The 24,577-nt window shown below is 46.8% G+C and overlaps 1 protein-coding gene across 2 annotated transcripts in view; it reads left to right on the top strand.

Moving 5' to 3' along the window:
* Nucleotides 1–24,577, top strand: part of LOC309889563 (transcription factor RFX3-like) — a gene marked incomplete at both ends in the record, with an annotated part of 145,340 nt that overhangs the window by 111,362 nt on the left and 9,401 nt on the right. For both annotated transcript variants that reach the window (XM_082782427.1, XM_082782426.1), the window contains 2 exons: nucleotides 11,206–11,303; nucleotides 16,724–16,873. In XM_082782427.1, the coding sequence (XP_082638553.1) occupies nucleotides 11,206–11,303; nucleotides 16,724–16,873 (248 nt within the window). The remainder of the gene's footprint in view (nucleotides 1–11,205; nucleotides 11,304–16,723; nucleotides 16,874–24,577) is intronic.

Raw genomic sequence — 24,577 nt, 5'->3', positions numbered from 1 at the left:
GATCATCTTCGTGGCCCTCCTCTGGACTCATTTTAACAGGTCCATGTACTTCTTACATTGGGGGCCCCAGAGCTGGACACGGTACTCCAGGTGGGGTCTTACGAGAGCACAGTAGAGGGGGAGAATCACCTTCCTCAACCTGCTGGCCACGCTTCTTTTGATGCAGCCCAGGATACAGTTGGCTTTCTGGGCTGCAAGCACACACTGTCGGCTCATGTTGAGCTTCTCATCCACCAACACCCCCAGGTCCTTCTCCTCAGGGCTGCTTTCAGTCCATTCTCCGCCCAGCCTGTATTTGTGCTTGGGATTGCCCCGGCCCAGATGCAGGACCTTGCACTTGGCCTTGTTGAACTTCATGAGGTTCGCACAGGCCCACCTCTCAAGCCTGTCCAGGTCCCTCCGGATGGCATCCCTTCCCTCCAACTGATCTCCACCTGGACATCGAGTCGTTGACCATTCAGCCAATTCCTTACCCACCGAATGGTCCATCCGTCAAATCCATGTCTCTCCATTTTAGAGAGAAGGATATCATGTGGAATAGTGTCAAATCACAGAATCACAAAATGACCGAATGGTTGAGGTTGGAAGGGACCTCCAGAGATCATCTAGTCCAACCCCCCTGCTCAAACAGGGTCACCTAGAGCATGTTACACAGGATTGCATCCAGGCAGGTTTTGAATATCTCCAGAGAAGGAGACTTCACAAACTTTCTGTGCAGCCTGTTCCAGTGCTCTGTCAACCCAACCATAAAGAAGTTCTTCCTTATATGGCAATGAAACCTCCTGTGGTTCAATTTATACCCATTACCCCATGTCCAACCACTGGTTGGACAACCAATCGCCTGGTTGTCCTGCAAGTGCCGCGTGATTATAAAACAGTCCAGGTTGGAAGGGACCTCAAAGGTCATCAGTGCTAAACTTTTTGTGTGGGATAAGGGGTCCTAGATTAGATGAGATCATATTTATCAGGGACTGTAGGGATAGGACAAGAACTAATGGCTTAACTGCTCAAGTGAAGTAATTGTCCCACTCTACTCTGCGCTGGTGTGGCCTCATCTCGTGTACTGTGTGCAGTTTTGGGCGCCACAGTATAAGAAAGATATAAAACTGTTAGAGAATGTCCAAAGGAGGGCTACAAAGATGTTGAAGGGTCTGGAGGGGAAGATGTATGAGGAGCTGCTGAAGACACTTGGTTTGTTCAGCCTGGAGAAGAAGAGATGGGAAAACTCATGGTGTTCTACAGCTTCCTCACAAGGGGGAGCGGAAGGGCAGGCACTGATCTCTTCTCTCTGGTGACCAGCGATAGGACCTGAAGAAACGGCTTGAAGCTGCGACAGGGGTGGTTCAGACTGGATGTGGGAAAAGGTGTTTCACCGAGAGGGTGGTTGGGCACTGGAAGAGGCTCCCCAGTGAAGTGGTCATGGCAACGAGCCTGCCAGAGTTCAAGAAGTGTTTGGACAATGCTCTCAGACCCATGGTCTGATTTTCTGGGTAGTCCTTTGGGGACCCAGGAGTTGGACTCGATGATCCTTGTGAGTCCCTTCCAACTTGGGATATTCTATGAAATTCTTTACTGTGAGGGTGGTGAGGCACTGGAAGAGGTTGCCCTGAGAACTTGTGGATGCCCCATCCCTGGAAGTGTTCAAGGCCAGGTTGGATGGGGCTTTGAGCAACGTGGTCTAGCGGGAGGTGTCCCTGCCCATGGCAGGGGGGTGGAATTAGATGATTTTTAAGGTCCCTTCCAATCCAGACCATTCTATGATTCTATGATCTATCACACACAGTTGCATCTTGACAAACTTCAGTGATGGGGAATTTACCCCTGGGGAGACTGTTTCAGTGATTGATTGTTCTCACTGTTAAAAATTCCTTTCTAATATCAAGATGAAACCTAGAATCAGAGAATATCCTGAGTTGGAAAGGACCCACAAGGATCACCAAGTCCAATTCCTGTGTCTGCACAGGATCACCCAAAAATCAGACCATATGTCAGAGAGCTATGTTTTAAGAAGCAACTCAGGAAAGTATTTGCAAGCATTACTTTGTAGAAATACCCCATCATAGAGAGGCCTTTTTTTTTTTTTTTTTTTTTTTCTGGATAATTGGGAAAAGTACCAACTGCGGCTGGCCAAAAAATGGGAAAATTTGTTTAATTTAGTAAATACATAAACTGATAATTCTATTTTTGTTTCAGCTTTTTTTCCTTTTCCTGATTTTAAGTGTTTTTATTTTGAAAAAAAAATCCCCAAAATTTACTGTCACACAACTTCCTAATAAATATTACCATAAAATAAATTAGCAATGAGGAAAAACTTTGTTTTGTTGTTTTTGTTTTTGTTTTAAAAAAAGAAGCTCTAAGTAAGTTTTTGTCAGTCAAAATGTTTGTGAAAACTTTTTAGTGCCCCTGTAATGAATAAAAAATACTGTGTAGGAAAAAAGTCAATTTTCTTTGTTTAAAAACAAGTCAAACAGACTGTACTTGAGTCAGGAGTAAAGCTGATTATTATATGATGATTCAAGCAAAAGACCAGCAAAAGAGCCACTGTGTATTACTGGCAATAAAACCTTTTCCCTGAGAATGGCCTTTTTATCTCTTCACAAGCATCAGGATGGACAGTAACGAACTTGTTTGGGAGTTCCTATCCCAGACAGAGAAGTTATGTTCAACATATTTTCACATCGTATTTCTTGCTTTCAGCAAATACAAGTACAGGAAAGACTACAAATTCTTGTTATTTGTGAGATTTGAGTACAAGAGAGATTTCAAATGAGAACCTGAGCTTTTTGAATGTTCATCCAAAAATAAATTTTCTCCTTGTAACTTTTTTTGCTACACCATTTGGTAATGGCTGGGTGTGTTAACCACTGTTTAAAGGACAGAGGACAACACATTTTTTTTGAATTAATGTATTGTTTTCAGAATTCCTCAGAATTTCATGATCACTCTGTACGTCACTGTCCTCTAACAACATAGTTTAGCTAAAAAGCGGGAATACTATTTCTGTAGAATTTAGAGCTCCTCTTCATTTATAGCTATAGTTCCTCTTTCTTCATTGCTCAATACTTTTTTTTTGTTTTCTGAAATCAAGTTGCCACTGAGGTGCTTCTTTCCATACTTATTTTTAAAACAGGTCATCCTGTTATATGATGAGGTGAAAAAGATCACATTATATGTTTTACATAGTATTTTTCAAGAAAAAAAAAGAAAAAGAAAAAAAAAAAGATATTTTCCTTAAAGAACTAAATAAGTTTAACACATTGTTTACAGTATTCCCTGTACTTTGACTTTTGGCAGATATTGGGGTGGTTCGAGTCTCCCACGAGAACCAGAGCCTGCAAACACATGGCTTATTGCAGATGCCTGAAGAAGGACTCATCAACTTCTTTCTGATCAGGCAGTCTGTATCAGACACCCACAAGATAACCCACATTCATCTGCTGTCTAACCCTAACCCCTAAGCTCTCATCTGGCTTATCATCCATCCCTAGGAGAAGGTCCATGCATTCCAGTTCCTCTCTCACAAAGAGTCTTCCTGGCTTGTCCTTCCTAAAGAGGCTTCCTAAATTGATCCATTGCAACACTCCAGTGCTGCACAATATTTTTGATCCCTGAGATCATAGCCTTGCAACTGCTCGCAGACTTCTAATTCCTCCTGTTCTGCCGCACGCTGCATGCATTATTGTACAGGCACTTCAAAGAGGCACCCACTCTTATTTCCCCAAAAGGGCATGAGAGCTTTTCAATAATGCTGTTATCCTGACATTTCCTTCTGTTCATATGCTGGAAGTGGGCCCCTTTTAGCCTCATTTTGTTGATTATGAGTTCTCTCCTGTTTACCTAACATTCTTTGCTTTCCTACCCATTCTGTGGATAGGAAACCCCACTTGACTGATGTCCATCCCTCCCCTATCATTCCTATTATAAAGTTCTTCTTACCAGGTTGGCCAGCCTGTTGGCAAAGATGCTTTTGCTCTACTTGCTCAGGTGGATACTGCTTCCCAAGCAGTCCTCCATCCTCAAAGAGGAGGTCACAGTAGCACGGAGTGACACAAAGTCTATTTGGAGGCCAGTCCAGGGCCAGGAGTACACACCGGGTCCAATCCCATTCAACTTCTTCATTAATGATCTGGACAATGGGGCAGAATGCACCATCAGCATTTTTGCAGACAACACAAAACTAGGAGAGTGGTTGATACGCCAGAGGATCATGCTGCCATCCAGAGGGACCTGGACAGGCTGGAGAAATGGGCTGACAGGAACCTCATGCACTTCAACAAGGAGAAGTGACAAGTCCTGCACCTGGGGAGGAATGACCTCATGCACCAGTACATGTTGGGGGTCACCCAGCTGGAAGGCAGATTGGAAGAAAAGGCCCAGGGAGTCCTGCTGGACACCAAGTTGAATGTGAACCAGCAGTGTGCCCTTGACACTAAAAAGGCTAATTGTATACTGCATTGCATTAGGCAAAGCATTGCCAGCCAGTCACAGGAGGTGATCCTTCCCCTCTACTTAGTGCTGGTGTGCCCACACCTGGAGTCCTGTATCCAGTTCTGGGCTCCTCAGTGTGCAAGAGAGGCATGGATATACTGGAAAGACACCAGCAAAGATGATTAATAATGATGATTAAGGGACTGGAGCACCTATCCTATGAGGGGAGTCTGAGAGAGTTGGGACTGTTCAGCCTAGAGAACAGAAGGCTCAGGGGGGATCTTATCAATGTGTATAAATACCTGAAGGGAGGATGCAAATAATCATAGAATGATAAAATATCCCGAGTTGGAAGGGACCCACAAAGATCATTGAGTCCAACTCCTGGGTCCCCAAAGGACCACCCAAATATCAGACAGTACGTCTGAGAGCATTGACCAAACACTTCTTGAACTCTGGCAGGCTCAGTGCCATGACCACTTACTTCCCCGGGGAGCCTGTTCCAATGCCCGACTACCCTCTCAGCGAAGAACCTTTTCCTAATATACAACCAGCCCTGACACAGCTTCAAGATGTTCCCTCAGGTCCTATCGCTGGTCACCAGTGAGAAGAGATCAGCACCTACCCCTCCGCTTCCCCTTGTGAAGAAGCTGTAGACTGTGATGAGGTCTCCCCTCAGTCTCCTCTTCTCCAGGCTGAACAATCCAAGTGCCTTCAGCCGCTCCTCATATGTCTTTCACTCTAGACCCCTCACCATCTTCACAGAACTTCTTTGGACACTCTCTAATGGTTTTATGTCCTTCTTATATTGTGGCACCCAAAACTGTATGCAGTACTCAAGGTGAGGCCACACCAGCGCAGAGTAGCATGGGACAATCACTTCTCTTGACTGGCTAGCAATGCCGTGCTTGATGCACCCCAAGATATGGTTGGCCCTTTTGGCTTCCAGAGCACACTTTTGACTCATATTCAACTTGCTGTCGACCACAACCCCCAGATCCCTTTCTACGGGGCTGCTCTCCAGCCTCTCATCCCCTAGTCTGTACGTATAGCCAGGGTTGCCCCTTCCCGGGTGCAGAATACAGCACTTGTTCTTGTTAAACTTCATATTGTTGGTGACTGCCCAGCCCTCTAACTTGTCGACATCACTCTGAAAGACCACTCTAACCTCGAGGGAGTCAGCTGTTCCTCCCAATATAGTGTCGTCCACAAACTTACCCAGTATACCTTCAAGTCCTTCAACCAAGTCATTTATGAAAACAGTAAAGAGAACCGTCCCCAAAATGGAGCCCTGTGGAACCCCACTAGTGACTGGCCACCAGCCTGATGTAACCCCATGTACTATAAACCTTTGAGTCCAAGGATCCTATGGGAAACTGTGTCAAAAGCCTTGCTGAAGTCCAAAAAGATCACATCAGCTGGTTTCCCTTGATGGACTAGATGGGTGATCTTATCATAAAAGGAAATCAAATTTGTCTGGCAGGACCTACCCCTCATGAACCCATTCTGGCTGTGACCTATGACTGCGCTGTCCCCCAGGTGTGCTTCAGTAACTCCCAGGATAATCTTCTCCATAATTTTACCAGGCACTGACGTGAGACTGACAGGCCTGTAGTTACCAGGGTCTTCTTTCTTGCCCTTCTTGAAAATTGGCACAACATTTGCCAGCTTCCAGTCTACTGGGACCTCTCCAGATTCCCAAGACCGTTGAAAAATAATTGAGAGAGGTCCTGCGATGACGTCAGTCAGCTCTTTGAATACCCTGGGATGAATCCCATCCAGACCCATGGACTTGTATGGATCCAGGTGGAGTAGCAAATCCCGCACACGTTCAGGGTTGGCTGGGAGTTTATAATTCCCACCGTCACGGTCCTCCAACTCAGGGCACCCAGGGTCCTGAAACCCATCATCGGCATCGAAGAAAGAGGAAAAGAAGGCTTTAAACATCTCTACTTTGCCTATGTCCTTGTTTGTGAGGTGACCATCCCCATCAAGTAGCGGACCTATGTTTTCTCTGGTCCTCCTTTTTGTATTCACACATTTAACTGGCCCTAAAATGGAGCCCTGGGGGACCCCACTGGTGACCGGCTGCCAGCCTGATGTAACCCCATTTACCTTATCCCTTTGAGACCTACCCGTCAGCCAATTATTCACCCAACTTATTATGTTTTTATCTAGCTGTATGCTGGACATTTTGTTCAGTAGGATAAAAATTAGTAAGGAGTGTAAGAGGAAAAAAAAATAACATCAAGAGAAAGTTATTTTTTGAAATTTTTAATTTTTAAATTTAATGCATATTTTTTTTTAAATTTTGATTTAATAAATTAAATTTTAAAATTAACTTTAAGAGAATTGAAATTACTATTATTATTTTTTTATATAAATGATCTGGAGAAAGGACTAAGTTAATTTTAATAAACTTTAATTAAAAATAAAGAGAATTGTTGACACATCATATTGTTTTTATCAAGCTGAATGCTGGACATTTTGTCCAGAAGGATACTGTGAGAAACAGTATTGAAAGCTCTGCTGAAATCCAAAAAGATTACAACTGACAGGCCTGTAATTACCAGGGTCTTCTTTCTTGCCCTTCTTGAAAATTGGAACGAAGTTTGCCAGCTTCCATTCAACTGGGGCCTCTCCAGATGACCAAGACCGTTGAAAAGTAATCGAGAAAGGTTTTGCGATGACATCAGCCAGCTCTTTGAGTATCCTGGGATGAATCCCATTGGGCCCCAGAGACTTGTATACATCCAGCTGGAGCAGCAGGTCCCGCACAGGTTCAGGGTTGGCTGGGATTTTATCGTTCCCATAGTCACGGTCCTCCAACTCAGGGTAACTGGGGTCCCAGGGCCCATCATCAGCATTGAAGACAGAGGCGAAGAAGCCAATCACCACTTCACCCACGAGACCCTCCCTGTTTACAAGCAGCAAGTCTAGGAGGGCTCCTTTCCTAGTCAGCTCGTTCAGTACCAGTACCAAGAAGTTATCATCAACGTATTTTAGGAATCTCCTGGACCTGCTGGTATCAAGTGTTATTTGCAGTTGACATTTGGCAGATTGAAGTCCCCCATAAGGACAAGGACAGCTGATTTAGAAGTATTTCTCAGTTCCTTAAAGAATAATTCATGAGTGTCGTCATCCTGTCCAGGTGGTCTGTAATATACTCCCACAGCAACATCCACTTCATTTGCTTGTCCCTTAATCCTTACCCAGAGGCTCTCATCCTCATCATCGCCAGTTGTAAGCTCTGTATAGTCCCGCCCCTGCATTACATACAGTGCCACCCCCTTGCCTCATCTGTTCTGCCTATCCTTTCTGAAGAGCCTATAACCGTCCACCGTAACATACCAGTCACAGGACTCTTTTCACCAGCTTTCTCTTATGCCAATGATGTCATAGCTCTGGGACTGAGCCAAGGCTTCTAGCTCCTCTTGCTTGTTCCTCATGCTGTGTGCATTGGTGTAGAGACATTTCAAATGTGCTTCAGCATACCCAGCACCTTGTGGAGCAGACTAAAGGATCTCGCTAGCATGCAGTCCCTCAAATTTTGGCGTGCCATCCCATAGCTTATCACCAGCAAGCCTGTTTTTATCCATTATACCCTTCAACTCTAGCGTAAAGCTCTTTCGATCAGCCCTGATAACTCTTGAGTAAAAATCCTTTTCCCTCTTTGAGAAAGGTGCATCCCATCACATGCCAGCAGGTCTGGTGTCGTGTAGACCATCCCATGATAAAAAAAACAACAACAAACAAACAATCTGCCTGTGCCACCAGCCTTGGAGACAGGTTTTGATAAGGTGAGTCTGCATGTTTCTTCCAGTATCGTTCCCTGCAACTGGAAGGATAGAAGAAAACACTACCTGTGCTCCTGATCCCTTAACCGATCATCCCAAGGCCCTGAAGTCTCTTTTGATGGCCCTTGGACTTCTTGTCGCAACTTCATTGCTGCCTACATGAAAAAACAATAATGGATAATAATCCGAGGGCTGTACCACCAGGCTCGGAAGTTTTCTTGTAACACTTTTAACTCGGGCTCCAGGGAGGCAGCAAACTTCTATAGGAGGTGAGTTTGGTTGGCATATTGGGCCGTCTGTTCCCCTCTGAAGGCTGTCACCAATGACAATAACCCAGCTTTTCTTTCTTAATGGAGGCCCTGAGCAACCTATTCTGGGTGACCCTGATTTGAGCAGAGGGGTTGGAGTAGATGATCTCAAGAGGTCCCTTCCAACCTAAACAATTCTGTGATCAGTGTTGCAAAGTCCAGCTGGGTGCCAGTAGCTAGTGGGGTCCTTCAGGAATCAGTACTGGGACCAGTATTGTTTAAGGTCTTCATTATTGACCTGGTAGATGGAACAGAGTGCACTCTCATCAAGTTTGCAGATATTGGTGGAGAGTGTTCAATATGCTGGAGGTTAGAGGGACCTGGAAAGGATGGAGAAATGAGCTGATGGGATCCTCATGAAGTTTAACAATGATAAATGCCAAGTCTTGCATTTTCAATGAAATAACCCCATGCAACACTACAGGCTGGGAGATTGTCTCAGCTATATTCCTTAAAGAATAATTCATTGGTGTCATCATCCTTTGAGCCTGACCCAAGAGCCCAAATCCTGGGCAAAAATCCTTTTCCTCCTCTGAGAAAGGTGCTCCTGTAATAAATGGCTAAGTCCCAAATAGGGTTACAATCAAAGTTTACAATTTATTAAACGAATAGAGGTAGGCAAACAGCGCTGGGTGTTCAGGGAGTCTCTGCTCCACCAAGAAGCACACCAGTTACATCAGGCGTCTGGTTTTTATGCTCCTAGGCTAATACATATTCATCACCACTTTTGGAAAAGGCAGGGTTATTATAATTAGTTTCCCGGGACCCGAACCATCCCACGGACGCATGCATATCAGTCTCCGTGGTCCCTCTGGGGGTCGCTCATACTGAAGGCTCGTAGTCTTCCTCCCAGGCTTTGTCCTTCGGTCATTCTTCAGCTTCCCCCCCCTCCTTATTTAGTAGTCTCTGGGCCAGATGTCAGAAAGTTGTGTCTCGTGCAGTAGTCAGCAGTTATCTCAAGAAACTCCCCCCTATTCTCTTATCTCCCAGTCTTGAGTCTCAAGGTTTACCCTTCTAACCCTCTATCGACACGAACTGCTAGACCCTTCTTTTGCAAGATACAAGAACTATATACACTAACCACTCTGTTTCTCTTGGACTTGTGGTTATTTATACAAGGGTATGTAAGACAGAAGGTCACATTTCAATATGAGGCCCTAGCATTGTTCCATATTGACACGAATCAGATGAACATATTTCACAATCCCCCATTTCCTTTTTCATGGTATTGATTCGTGTTTTCATTTCCAATCGAGTCAGTAGTTGCCGAATTGGTATCAATTTTGGATATTCTTTTGTTTTTATTATCATCAAGGAATGGGTTTTCTCTTTCCCTGGTTCTGGGTCAACAGTGTGAGAAGCACTCCGTAGCCAATAACTTAGGCTCAGGCGAGGATCTCAGTAAAGTAGTAATTTATTCACAACTGCAATGGCAGGCATTTCCACCTAAGTTCTAGAAGAAGATCCCCGCTCAGCCAAAATGACCTTCTGCCCCACCTGCTTGACTTCCAACTTTTTGGAATTGCCTGTTTCTGTGCTCTTAAGAGGTGGTACTCCAAAAATGACCAGGACTGATGGAGCTCGATGTCTTCAAAAGCAGTTTCCCAGGGGACCTTACTAACTAGTTCCCTGAGTGCTGTGAAGTCTGCTCTCCCCATATCCAGGGCTGAAGTTTTGGTGCAGTTTTCCTCCTGTGACTAAAGATTTTGAGAAATGTGTTCATCTGATTCGTGCCTCTGATTTCTCTTCCAACCTAGACAATTCTGTGATTCTGTGAAAACAAAACAAACAAACAAACAAAAAGAATTTGGACCTGGCTTTGGAATACAAACAGAGGCAATTGGCTAGCCTCTTTCTAGGGCAATTGGCCCCTGATGTCAGAAAGAAATTGTCTTAGGCTGCAGGCAGGATTGACAGGGACCTTGGACTTCTACCTTAACAGGTCCACTGACCATGGGACACGTTTCACATCTAAGGTGTTACGGGACTAAACCACAGCCCTAGGCATTAAATGGGAATACCATACTCCATGGCATCCACAAAGTTCAGGATGAGTTGAGAGAATGAATCAAATGATTAAACAACAATTGGCTAAATTAATGATTGAAACCCAACTGTCTTGGATAAAATGTTTTCCATTGGCATTATTGAATATTAGGACTATGCCCCATAGTGAAATGGGTATCTCACCTTATGAGATGTTATATGGAATGCCGTATTCCCAAGGAATGCCATTGGATTATTCTTTGATAGAGAATTATGAAAACTCTCTTGTTTCAATTTATGTCTGATGTGTATCACCCCCCTGCCATGCATCATTGTGAAGAGTCTTATTTCATCTTCTTGCTGACCTTGTAGGTGTTGAAAGGCTGCTATTAGGCTCGCCAAAACTTTCTTTTGCTCAGGCTGAACAAGCCTAGTACTCTCAGCCTCTCTTCATAGGGGATGTGCTCCAGCTACCTGATCATGTCGATGGCCCTCTGCTGAACTTGCTCCGGTTTATCAACATCCTTCTTTGTATTGGGAGGGATCCAAACGTAGATTGGATAAGTCTCTGAGCCAATAAATGCAGCATATCTCAGTGTGGAATATTTAAATACTGAGGATACAAGCGATTTCAAGAGAGTTAACTTGCTACATTTTTCACTGTATTTTTGTTCTTTAATGTTTAGGTGCCTTGACCCAAGCCATTCGCAATTTTGCAAAAAGCATTGAAGGTTGGCTTTCCAGTGCCATGAACAATATTCCACAGAGAATGATAGAAACCAAGGTAAACAAAGCTTACTGCACTTTTCATTACTTTATGCAAATGTACACTGAATGTCATTTAAAATCTAAAAGTAATAACATTTTAACTTCTATGCTAAGTGTCATTTAAGTTGAATTTCAAACATGAAACACAGGACTGGAAATCATTTTCTTTTGCATTTGTGGTGGTTTTACCGTGCTGGGCAGCTAAACCCCACAACCGCTCTCTCACTCCCCCTCCTTTAGATGAGGAGGGGGAGAAGTAAAGCAAAGAACAACTCACGGGTTGAGATAAGGATAATTTAATTAAAGGGAAATAATTATAATAATTAAATAAAGACTACCATGAACTAAACAATTTAACTAAGGGGAAAGAAAAAGGGAAAGGGGAAAAGGGAGGGGAAAAGGAAAAATAAAAATAAGGGAGGAAAACAAACAAACAAAATAAATGAAGGCTATATGGAAGTGCAGAGGAAAGAAATTACTCTCTACTTCCCACAAATGAGCGATGATTGACCACGTCCTTGAAGCAAGGCCTCAACGCACGCAGCCGGTGTTCGAGAGGAGGACCGACGTCTTCTCAACGAGAGCCCACCCCTCCCCTCTTCTTCCTGTTTCCACCTTTTATTGCTGAGTGTGACATCACATGGTATGGAATATCCCTTTGATTGGTTTAGGTCAGCTGCCCTGGTGATGTTTCTCTCCTCACTTTTTTGCCCACCCCCTAGGAGGGTTAGAGAAAGGCCCAATGCTGTGCCACTGCTGCTCAACAGCAGACACAACACTGGTGTGATACCACTGCTGTTCCAACTACAAGTGCAGGGTACAGCACTGTATGGGCTGCTGCCGGGAAAGTTAACATTCCAGCCAGACCCAGTACAACCTCCACCCCTTATTCCATAACAGTTGTGTCACACTCAGATCCCCATATTTTAGCATACAAGCATTCTCATCATTATTCCTTGTCCTTTAACAGGACAAGGATTTAACAGAACAGGATTAATAGGCAGGTGTATCTTTTCATTCCATAGGTCTTTCTTGGAAAATGTTCATAAGAACTGTTGATGATTAGGTCTTCATCTGCCAAAGTGGCCACTCAAGGCAGGTGGAGTTGGATGTCTGGACACCAGCACCAGCTTAGCTCAAGTCCTTGTTGCACTGCCCGGCTCCTTGCAAAGTTGACCTGTCGTTGATCCTACAGCATCTTCCTTCAACATATAACTTAGATTACAGATTAGTTTTCTCTCAATGTCAAATCTCCTTGAGGCACACGCTTGATATCCCCATTCTTTTGCATGACCCACCAGGTATACCCCGGTCCTTGGGTGAAGACAATCCCACGAGTGGGTTTGCCTTTTCCCGAGGCAGGAGCAACCCACACTGCCTTCCCCATCCACCTTCCTATATGCACTACGGGAACTTTAGCTCCTTTCACAGTGTGTAGGGGTTTTGTTTTGACAGGACCAGCACGGCTGTCAGACCCCCTATTGTTAACTAGCCAAGTGGCTTCTGGTAGATTTGTGTCCCATTGTTTCCACGTCCCAGCACCTAATGCTCGTAACATAGTCTTTAACAGTCCATTGTACCTCTCAACCTTCCCAGAGGCTTGTGGGTGATAAGGGATGTGGTACACCCACTCAATACCATGCCTCTTTGCCCAGGAGGTAACAAGATTGTTTCGGAAATGACTCCCATTGTCAGACTCAATTCTCTCTGGTGTACCATGACGCCACAATACTTGTCTTTCCAGGCCCAAGATAGTGTTTCGGGCCGTGGCATGGTTTACAGGGTATGTTTCCAGCCACCCAGTAGTTGCTTCTGCCATGGTGAGTATGTACCGTTTTCCTTGGCGAGTTTTTGGGAGTGGTCCGATATAGTCAATTTGCCAGGCCTCACCATATTGAAACCCTAGCCATCTCCCCCTGTTCCAGGGAGATTTTACCTTCATGGCTTTCTTGATTGCAGCACAGGTCTCACACTCATAGGTAACCTGTGTGATGGCCTCAATGGTCAAGTCCACCCCTCGATCATGAGCCCATCTGTAAGTGGCATCCCTCCCCAGATGTCCTGATGTTTCATGGGCCCATCGAGCTACAAACAGCTCACCCTTACGTTCCCAGTCTAGGTCCACCTGAGCCACTTCAATTTTCGAAGCTTGATCCACTTCTTCGTTGTTCTGATGTTCTTCAGTAGTGCGACTCTTGGGCATGTGGGCATCTACATGACGTACTTTAACATCCAGGTTTTCTACCCGGGCAGCAATATCTTGCCACAGGGTAGCAGCCCAGATAGGTTTACCTCTGCGCTGCCAGTCGCTCTCTTTCCATTGCTGCAGCCACCCCCACAGAGCATTTGCCACCATCCATGAATCAGTATAAAGATACAATACTGGCCAATTTTCTCTTTCGGCGATGTCTAGGGCTAGTTGTATGGCTTTTACTTCTGCATACTGACTCGACTCACCTTCCCCTTCCATGGCTTCCACAACTTGTCGTATGGGATTCCACACAGCAGCTTTCCATTTCCGATGGCTCCCTATCACACGGCAGGATCCGTCAGTAAACAACGCATACTGCTTTCTGTCTTCTGGCAACTCATTGTATGGTGGTGCCTCTTCAGCATGGGTTACCTCTTCTGTTGGCACTCCGAAATCTCTGCCTTCCGGCCAGTCCATAATCTCTTCCAGGATTCCTGGGCGATTGGGTTTTCCCATTCGAGCCTGCTGTGTAATTAACGCTATCCACTTACTCCACGTAGCATCAGTTGCATGGTGTGTAGTGGGAATTTTCTCTTTGAACATCCAATGTAACACAGGTAGCCGCGGTGCCAAGAGGAGCTGTGCCTCTGTACCCACAACTTCTGAAGCAGCTCGAACACCCTCATATGCTGTGAGTATTTCTTTTTCAGTTGGGGTGTAATTGGCTTCTGATCCTCGATAGCCCCGACTCCAGAAGCCCAGAGGTCGACCTCAAGTTTCTTCTGGGGTTTTCTGCCAAAGGCTCCAGGTGAGGCCATGCTCCCCAGCTGCAGTGTACAGTATATTTTGCACAGCTGGTCCAGTACGGACAGGCCCAAGGGCTACTGCACGAGCTATTTCTTGTTTGATTTGTTCAAAGGCCTGTTGTTGCTCAGGGCCCCACTCAAAATAGTTCCTCTTTTGAGTCACTCGATATAGAGGACTCCCAAGCTGACTATAGCCTGGCACATGCATTCTCCATAATCCCACGAGGCCTAGGAAAGCTTGCATTTCCTTTTTGCTAGTTGGCGGAGACATTTCTGTTATTTTATTGATCACATCCATTGGAATATGGCGACATCCATCCTGCCATTTTACCCCCAAGAATTGGATTTCCTGTGTAGGCCCCTTGACCTTGCTCTGTTTAATGGCAAAACCAGCTTTCAGGAGAATTTGGATTATTTTCTTCCCTTTCTCAAAAACTTCTTCTGCTGTGTTGCCCCACACGAGGATGTCGTCAATGTACTGAAGGTGCTCAGGAGCTCCCCCTTGCTCCAGTGCAGACTGGATCAGTCCATGGCAAATGGTAGGGCTGTGTTTCCACCTCTGGGGCAGCCGATTCCAGGTGTATTGGATGCCCCTCCAAGTGAAAGCAAACTGCGGCCTGCATGCTGCTGCCAAAGGGATGGAGAAAAATGCATTAGCAATATCAATTGTGGCGTACCACTTGGCTGCCTTTGACTCTAGTTCGTACTGAAGTTCTAGCATGTCCGTCACTGCAGCACTCAGTGGTGGCGTGACTTCATTCAGGCCTCGATAGTCCACTGTTAGCCTCCACTCGCCATTAGACTTTCGTACTGGCCATTAAAGGGTGAGCGAGTCTTGCTGATTACTCCCTGACTCTCCAGTCGGTGAACCAACTCATGGATGGGAATCAGGGAGTCTCGGTTGGTGCGATATTGCCGTCGGTGCACCGTTGTGGTAGCAATTGGTACCTGTTGTTCTTCAACCTTCAGCAATCCTGCAACAGAAGGGTCTTCTGAAAGGCCAGGCAGGGTAGACAGCTGCCTAATCTTCTCTGTGCTCAAAGCAGCTATGCCAAAAGCCCACCGGTATCCTTTTGGATCCTTGAAGTACCCTCTCTTGAGATAGTCTATGCCAAGGATACACGGAGCCTCTGGGCCAGTCACAATGGGATGCTTTTGCCACTCATTCCCAGTTAGACTCACTTCAGCTTCCAGTACAGAGAGTTGTTGGGATCCCCCTGTCACTCCAGAGATACAGGTGAGTTCTGTCCCTTGGTAGCCTGATGGCATTAAGGTACATTGTGCGCCAGTGTCCAGTAAAGCTTTGTTTTCTTGTGGTTCTGATGTGCCAGGCCATCACATCCACACAGTCCAATAAATCCGGTTATCCCTCTCCTCCACGTGGCCAGAGGCAGGGCCCCTCTAGTCCTGGCTGGAGTGTCTGCCACTTAATTCTTGCAAATGAGAGGTAGAGGTCCCTTCATCAGGGTCAAGAATAACATCAGCTCTTCTACTGCCTCTGGGGTACTGCCCAATAGAAACTGGAGCAGCATTTCTCTTAGGAGCCCCTCTTCTTGCTGCTGTATTTCCTTTCAGTTCACGTACCCGAGCAGCTAGGGTTGAAGTAGGTACACCATCCCATTTCCTCATATCTTCCCCATGGTCACGCAGATAAAACCACAAGGTGCCACGTGGTGTACGTCTTGGGTACTCTCTCTCTTGAGCAGGCGAATGCTGATTCTTAGTGGCTGAAGTATCACTCTGTCTAAATGAGGGGGAATATACTTGTTCCACGAGCTTGTCAAGTCCTTTAGACAGTTTCTCCACAGCTGAGACACAAGACTGTAGCGGAGCAGAGAGATTGTCTTCATATTGTTGAAGCTGGCAGGACACATCATACATTGAGGTCTCTTCCAACCTAGAAAATTCTGTGATTCTGTGATTCTGTGATTGTTGGTCCCATCCCCTCCTCCCAGCGAATTGCTGCCAGGGTACTGGCATGTGCTGATGGTGCACTCCGCACAAATTTACGCCACATGGATGTTGTGCACCGGACTTCATCGGGGTCTTGAGGTGTCTGGGCATTGTCCAAATCACTATAAATCATCTCCCGCACAGCTAATTCCCGCAGATTCTGGAGACCTTTATCCATAGTGGTCCACTTGCCTATGTGATATACAATATCTTCCTTATGGGGATATGTTTCTCTCATAGCTGCCAGGAGTCGTCTCCAGAGGCTGAGGGCCTGTGCTCCTCTCCCGATTACTTTGTAGCTGTTCCAGCTACAAGTGCAGAGTACGGCACTGTATGGGCTGCTGCCGGGAAAGTTAACATTTCAGCCAGACCCAGTACAGCATTAAAAAATAAAAAAAAAAGAATAGAAAAAACTGTATTCGTTGTATTATATGTGAATTGCAACATCTGAGAGCTGATCTGAGATAAATGGATTTTTTTTCATAGATTGCCACTGTAAGTGCCTTTGCCCAGACTCTGCGAAGATACACATCTCTTAATCACCTGGCTCAGGCAGCTCGGGCTGTGCTTCAGAACACTTCTCAGATCAACCAGATGCTCAGTGATCTCAACCGTGTTGATTTTGCCAATGTCCAGGTAAACTCTAGCTTTAAACAACAGACTTTTTAAAAAATGTATTTCCCCCCCATTTTTTTGTTGTTGTTACTATTTCTTATTATTCCATCAATAAAGCAAAGTGAGAACATTTTCCTGATTTTTGTATATGCAGTGATTCAGTTGAAACTTACCAACTTACACTTTAGCCTTAAGTAGAAGCTCAGAGCCATTATCTGTTTCCATTGTCTCTGAAGACTTCTTATCTTTCAGACCATAAATTCTGCCAATTTTCATTTGGTGCAAATGAAAGTATAGAGTATATGTGGTCTTAGAATGGACATCATGAATGATGCATAAATATGAAAATTTGGACAATAGCATAGCTTCTGATCTTCCATAAAAATATTAATCGAACAGCACTATTTCTAGTAGAGATTGTTTCATTAAATTAATTTTTATTTCAAAGATGATGTCATTAATATACTTTCTTCAACTGTTTGTGTTTAAATTTCCCACCTTTCCTAAGTAACTGGTTAGTACTAGTTTCCAGAAATCTGTAAAAGATGAACTTATTATTTTTCATTAAGTATAAAAAAAGGTTTCCCTTTTACCTCTTTCTTCCTCCATGCAGTGGGGTTCCTGCATCGAGGAAACCCCAGGGAGTGGAGAGAGCCATGGGAGTGGAGAGAGCTGCCAGGAGCTGGCAGCCCTCACAAGAGCAGCTGGCAAGGCTTGGGAAGGGCCAGGAGCAGGGGTGGCCACCCCCCCCACACCCTCCCACAAGTACAAAGGCAGCCCCTAGGGAGCATGAGTGACCAGGAGTGCGGCAATCAAGGTGTGGCGTGTCAGTCAGGGTGTGGTGTGAAACCACAGTTTGCATGACAGTTTGTGTGGGAGCTTTGCCAGCTCAAACAGGGAGTGATGCTATCCACCCAGCAAACGGCCTCTCTAAGCTCTACACTCATCACAACTGACACAGTTTCCCAGACAGAGCTTCGGTGGGATGAACGGATGAAAGACATGGACTCACAATGGCTATTGAACTGGAGATGTTTACTACAATTTTTCTCCACTACATATACATTCCCCATAGCCCCAAACACTGTTCACGTTCCTGAATCTGTCATGCAATTGGTCAGAGACCCTCAAACACGTGCCTTAAGCCAGCCAGCAATTGGCCACTGTACAAAGCTCATCTTTAACACTGCAGCAAAGTTATTTCACAAAATCACAGAATCACAGAATCGTCTAGGTTGGAAGAGACCTCAAGATCATCGAGTCCAACCTCTGACCTAACACTAACAAGTCCTCCACTAAACCATATCGCCAAGTTCAACATCTAAACGTCTTTTAAAGACCTCGAGGGATGGTGATTCCACCACTTCCCTGGGCAGCCTGTTCCAATGCCTCACAACCCTCTCAGTAAAGAAGTTCTTCCTAAGATCCAACCTAAAACACCCCTGGCGCAACTTTAGTCCATTCCCCCTCGTCCTTTCACCAGGCATGTGGGAGAACAGACCAACCCCCACCTCGCTACAGCCTCCTTTGAGGTATCTGTAGAGAGCGATAAGGTCGCCCCTGAGCCTCCTTTTCTCCAGGCTGAACAAGCCCAGCTCCCTCAGCCGCTCCTCGTAGGACTTGTTCTCCAGACCCCTCACCAGCTTCGTCGCCCTTCTCTGGACTCGCTCAAGCACCTCGATGTCCTTCTTGTAGCAAGAGGCCCAAAACTGAACACAGGACTCGAGGTGCAACCTCACCAGAGCCGAGTACAGGGGGACAATCACTTCCCTAGACCTACTGGCCACACTGTTTCTGATACAAGCCAGGATGCTGCTCGCCTTCTTGGCCACCTGAGCACACTGCTGGCTCATATCCAACCAGATATTGACCAATACTCCCAGGTCCTTCTCTGCCAGGCAGCTTTCCAACCACTCATCTCCCAGCCTGTAGCTCTGCTTGGGGTTGTTGCGCCCCAGGTGCAGGACCCGGCACTTGGCCTTGGTGAACTTCATGCAGTTGACCTCAGCCCATCGGTGCAGCCTATCCAGATCCTCCTGCAGAGCCTTCCTACCCTCAAGCAGATCGACACACGCACTTAGCTTGGTGTCATCTGCGAACTTACTGAGGGTGCACTCAATGCCCTCGTCCAGATAATCGATAAAGATATTAAAGAGTACTGGCCCCAGTACTGAGCCCTGAGGGACGTCACTAGTGACCGGCCTCCAACTGAACTTGACTCCATTCACCATGACTCTTTGGGCCCGGCTATCCACCCAGTTTCTAACCCAACGAAGAATGCGCCAGTCCAAGCCACGAGCAGCCAGTTTCTTGAGGAGAATGTTTTGAGAAACAGTGTCAAAAACCTTGCTGAAGTCAAGGTAGACAACATCCACAGCCTTTCCCTCATCCACCAAACACGTCACTTTGTCATAGAAGGAGATCAGGTTCGTCGAGCAGGATCTGCCTTTCATAAATCCATGCTGACTGGGCCTGATCACCTGGTTCCCCTGCAAGTGCCACGTGATGACTCTCAAGATAATCTGCTCCATGAGCTTCCCTGGCACTGAGGTCAAACTAACAGGCCTATAGTTCCCCAGGTCTACCCTCCGGCCCTTCTTGTAGATGGGCATCACGTTTGCTAGCCGCCTGTCAACTGGGACCTCCCCCGATTGCCAGGACTGTTGATAAATGATGGACAGTGGCTTGGCTAGCTCCTCCGCCAGTTCTCTCAGTATCCTTGGGCGGATCCCATCCGGCCCCATCGACTTGTGCACATCCAAGTGCCGTACCAGGTCACCAACCAGTTCTTCGTGGATAGTGAGGGCCACATTCTGCTCCCCATCCCCTTCCACCAGCTCAGGGTACTGGGTGTCCAGAGAACAACTGCTCTTGGCACTAAAGACTGAGGCAAAGAAGGCATTAAGCACCTCAGCCTTTTCCTCATCTCTTGTAACTAAGTTCCCCCCTTCATCCAGTAAAGGATGGAGATTCTCCTTAGTCCTCTGTTTTGTGTTGACGTATTTGTAAAAACATTTTTTGTTTTCTTTAAAGGCAGTAGCGAGATTGAGCTCCAGATGAGCTTTGGCCTTTCTAATTTTGTCCCTGCACTGCCTCGCAACATCCTTATAGTCCTCCCGAGTGGCCCGCCCTCTTTTCCAAAGATTGTAAACCCTCTTTTTCCTCCTAAGCTCAAGCCACGATTCTCTGTTCAGCCAGGCTGGTCTTCTTCCACGTCGGCTCGTGGGGACAGACTGCTCCTGTGCCATTGAGATTTCCTTCTTGAAGAGTGCCCGGCCTTCCTGGACTCCTCTGGCCTGGACTCCTCTGGCCTTCAGAACCACCTCCCAAGGGACCCTGTCAACCAGTGTCCTTAACAGCTCAAAGTCAGCCCTCCAGAAGTCCAGTACAGCGGTTCTACGGGTCCCCTTCCTGGCTAAGGAGGACCCAGGGAACTACGGGACTGTCAGCCTGACCTCGGTGCCAGGAAAGGTGATGGAACAGGTCATCTTGAATGCAATCACACAGCATGTGCTGGACAGCCGGGGGATCAGGCCCAGTCAGCATGGGTTCATGAAATGCAAGTCCTGCCTGACCAACCTCATCTCCTTCTATGACCAGGTAACCTGCTTGGTGGATGAGGGAAAGGCTGTTGACGTAGTCTACCTAGACTTCATCAAAGCCTTTCACATGGTCTCCCATAATACTCTCCTGGAGAAGCTGGAAGCCCATGGCTTGTACAGGTATACTCTTTGTTGGGTTAAAAATTGGCTGGATGGCCTGGCCCAGAGAGTGGTGGTGAATGGAGTGAAATCCAGCTGGTGACTGGTCATGAGTGGTGTTCCCCAGGGGTTGGTGTTGGGGCCCATCCTCTTTATATGATGATTTTGATTAGAGAATTGAGTGCACTCTCAATAAGTTTGAAGGCAACACCAAGTTGGGGGTGGGGGGGGGTGTTGATCTGCCAGACGGTAGGAAGGCCCTGCAGAGGGACCTGGACAGGATGGGTCAATGGGCAGAGGCCAACCGGATGAGGTTCAACATGGCTACGTACTGGGTCCTGCACTTTGGTCAGAACAACCCCATGCAGCACTACAGGCTTGGAGCAGAGTGGCTGGAAAGCTGCGCAGAGGATAAGGATCTGGGGTGTTGGTCGAGGCTCACCTGAACGTGAGCTGGCTGTGCGCCCAGGTGGCCAACGGCATCCTGGCTTGTGTCAGGGCTAGAGTGGGCAGCAGGACTAGGGAGGTGATTGTCCCCCTGTACTCAGCTCTGGTGAGGCCACACCTTGTGTACTGTGTTCTGTTTTGGGCCCCTCACTACAAGAAAGACATTGAGGTCCTGGAGAGTGTCCAGAGAAAGGCAAAAAAGCTGGTGAAAGGTCTAGAGAACAAGTCTTATGAGGTGCGGATGAGGGAACTGGGGTTGTTTATAGTGGAGAAGAGGAGGCTCAGGGGAGACCTTATTGCTCTCTACAACTACCTGAAAGGAACTGACTTTGAGCTGCTAAGGACGCTGGTTGGTAGAGTCCCTTGGGAGGCGGTTCTGAAGGGCAGAGGAGTCCAGGAAGGCTGGGCGCTCTTCAAGAGGGAAATCTTAATGGCACAGGAATGGTCTGTCCCCACGTGCCCAAAGACGAGCTGTCGGGGAAGAAGACCAGCCTGGATGAACAGAGAATTGTGGCTTGAGCTTAGGAGAAAAAAGAGGGTTTATCATCTTTGGAAAAGTGGGCAGGCCACTAGGGAGGACTATAAGGATGTTGCGAGGCAGTGCAGGGACAAAATTAGAAAGGCCAAAGCTCATCTGGAGTTCTATCTGGCTACTTCCGTTAAAGATAAAAAAAATGTTTTTATAAATACATCAACACAAAAAGGCCTGTCAGTTTTACCTCAGTGCCAGGGAAGCTCATGGAGCAGATTATCTTGAGAGTCATCACGTGGCACTTGCAGGGGAACCAGGTGATCAGGCCCAGTCAGCATGGGTTTATGAAAGGCAGGTCCTGCTTGACGAACCTGATCTCCTTCTATGACAAAGTGACGTGTTTGGTGGATGAGGGAAAGGCTGTGGATGTTGTCTACCTTGACTTCAGCAAGGCTTTTGACACCATTTCCCACAGCATTCTCCTCAAGAAACTGGCGTATGCTTCGTTGGGTTAGAAACTGGGTGGATAGCCAGGCCCAAAAAGTCGTGGTGAATGGAGTCAAATCCAGTTGGAGGCCAGTCACTAGTGGCGTTCCCCAGGGCTCGGTGCTGGGGCCAGTACTCTTTAATATCTTCATCGATGATCTGGACAAGGGCATCGAGTGCACCCTCCGTAAGTTTGCAGATGACACCAAGCTAAGTGTGTGTGTCGATCTGCTTGAGGGTAGGAAGGCTCTGCAGGAGGATTTGGATAGGCTGCACCGATGGGCTGAGGTCAACTGTATGAAGTTTAACAAGGCCAAGTGCCGGGTCCTGCACCTGGGGCGCAACAACCCCAAGCAGCGCTACAGGCTGGGAGAGGAGTGGTTGGAAAGCTGCCTGGCAGAGAAGGACCTGGGAGTATTGGTCAATATCTGGTTGGATATGAGCCAGCAGTGTGCTCAGGTGGCCAAGAAGGCCAACAGCATCCTGGCTTGTATCAGAAACAGTGTGACCAGCAGGGCTAGGGAGGTGATTGTCCCCCTGTACTCGGCTCTGGTGAGTCCGCACCTCGAGTCCTGTGTTCAGTTTTGGGCCCCTTGCTACAAGAAGGACATCGAGGTGCTTGAGCGGGTCCAGAGAAGGGCGATGAAGCTGGTGAGGGGTGTCGTGGTTTAACCCGGCTGGCAGCTAAATACCACGCAGCCGTTCGCTCACCCTCCCCCCTCCCTCTCTGGGACGGGGGAGAGAAATGGAAAGTGAAGCCCGTGAGTTGAGATAAAGACAGTTTAATAAGACAGGAAAATAATAATAATAATAATAATAATAATAATAATAATAATAATAATAATAATACAATGATGATAATAGTACTACTACTAATAATATGTACAAACAAGTGATGCACAATGCAATTGCTCACCACCCGCTGACCGATGCCCAGCTTAACCCCGAGCAGTCCGGCCCCCTCCCCCCGGCTAGCCACCCCTATATATTGTTTAGCATGACGTCAGATGGTATGGAATACCCCTTTGGCTAGTTTGGGTCACCTGTCCTGGGTCTGTCCCCTCCCAGCTCTTACTGCACCCCCCAGCCTGCCCGTTGGCAGGACAGAGCAAAGGCTGAGATGTCCTTGGCTTAGTATAAGCACTGCTCTGCAACAATTAAAGCATCGGGGTGTTATCAGCACTCTTCTCATTCTAAGCCAAAACACAGCATTCCACCAGCTACTAGGAAGAAAATTAATTCTGTGCTAACTGAAACCAGGACAAGGGGTCTGGAGAACAAGTCCTACGAGGAGCGGCTGAGGGAGCTGGGCTTGTTCAGCCTGGAGAAAAGGAGGCTCAGGGGCGACCTTATCGCTCTCTACAGGTACCTTAAAGGAGGCCGTAGCGAGGTGGGGGTTGGTCTGTTCTCCCACGTGCCTGGTGAAAGGACGAGGGGGAATGGACTAAAGTTGCGCCAGGGGTGTTTTAGGTTGGATCTTAGGAAGAACTTCTTTACCGAAAGGGTTGTTAGGCATTGGAACAGGCTGCCCAGGGAAGTGGTGGAGTCACCATCCCTGGAAGTCTTTAAAAGACGTTTAGATGTAGAGCTTAGGGATATGGTTTAGTGGGGACTGTTAGTGTTAGGTCAGAGGTTGGACTCGATGATCTTGAGGTCTCTTCCAACCTAGAAATTCTGTGATTCTGTGAAGTTTTGGGGAGCTGGGGGTCAGCCTTTTCTCACAGATAACTAGTGATAGGACAAGAAGGAATGGTCTCAAGTTGTGCCAGGGGAAGTTTAGGTTGGAAATTAGAAGACAATTCTTCTTAGGAAGAGTAGTCAGGCATAGGAACGGGTTGCCCAGGGAGGTGGTGGAGTCACTGTCCCTGGGGGTGTTTAAGGAAACGTTGGATGTGGTGCCTAGGGACATGGTTTAGTGGGTGATATTGGTAGTAGGGGGATGGTTGGACCAGATGACCTTGGAGGTCTTTTCCAACCTTAATGATTCTGTGATTCTATATATGTGGAAGATATCTTCCTGACACAGCTGATGAGTGAGCCAACTAGGGAAGGTGTCCCATCAGACATTTTGCTTGTGATCAGAGAAGGAATTGTGTGTGATGAGGACAACCATGTGGTCAGGCCCAGTCAGCATGGGTTTATGAAAGGCAGGTCCTGCCTGATTAACCTGATCTCCTTCCATGAGAAGTTGATCTGCTCATTAGATGAGGGATGGTCTGTGGATGTTGTCTACCTAGACTTTACTAAAGCTTTTGACACCATTTCCCACAGCATTCTCCTTAAGAAACTGGCTGCTCGTGGCTTGGATGTGTATACGCTTCGCTGGGTAAAAAGCTGTCTGGGTTACTAGGCCCAAAGGGTCATGATGAATGCAGTTAGATCTAGTTGGCTGCCAGTCACGAGTAGTGCCCTCCCAAGGCTTGGTATCGCGTCCAGTTCTCTTCGATGTCTTTATCAGTGATCTAGATGAGGGGCATTGAGTGCACCCTCAGTAAGTTCGCAGATGACACCAAGTTAGGTGTGTGTGTCGATCTGCTTGAAGGTAGGAAGGCTCTGCAGGAGGATCTGGATAGGCTGCACCGATGGGCTGAGGCCAACTGTATGAAGTTCAACAAGGCC

The sequence above is a fragment of the Aythya marila genome, assembly GCF_965140915.1.
Source record: "Aythya marila genome assembly, chromosome: W".
NCBI lineage: Eukaryota > Metazoa > Chordata > Aves > Anseriformes > Anatidae > Aythya > Aythya marila.
Note: the sequence above shows the minus strand (reverse complement) of the source record. Positions and strands in the feature narration are given on the sequence as shown.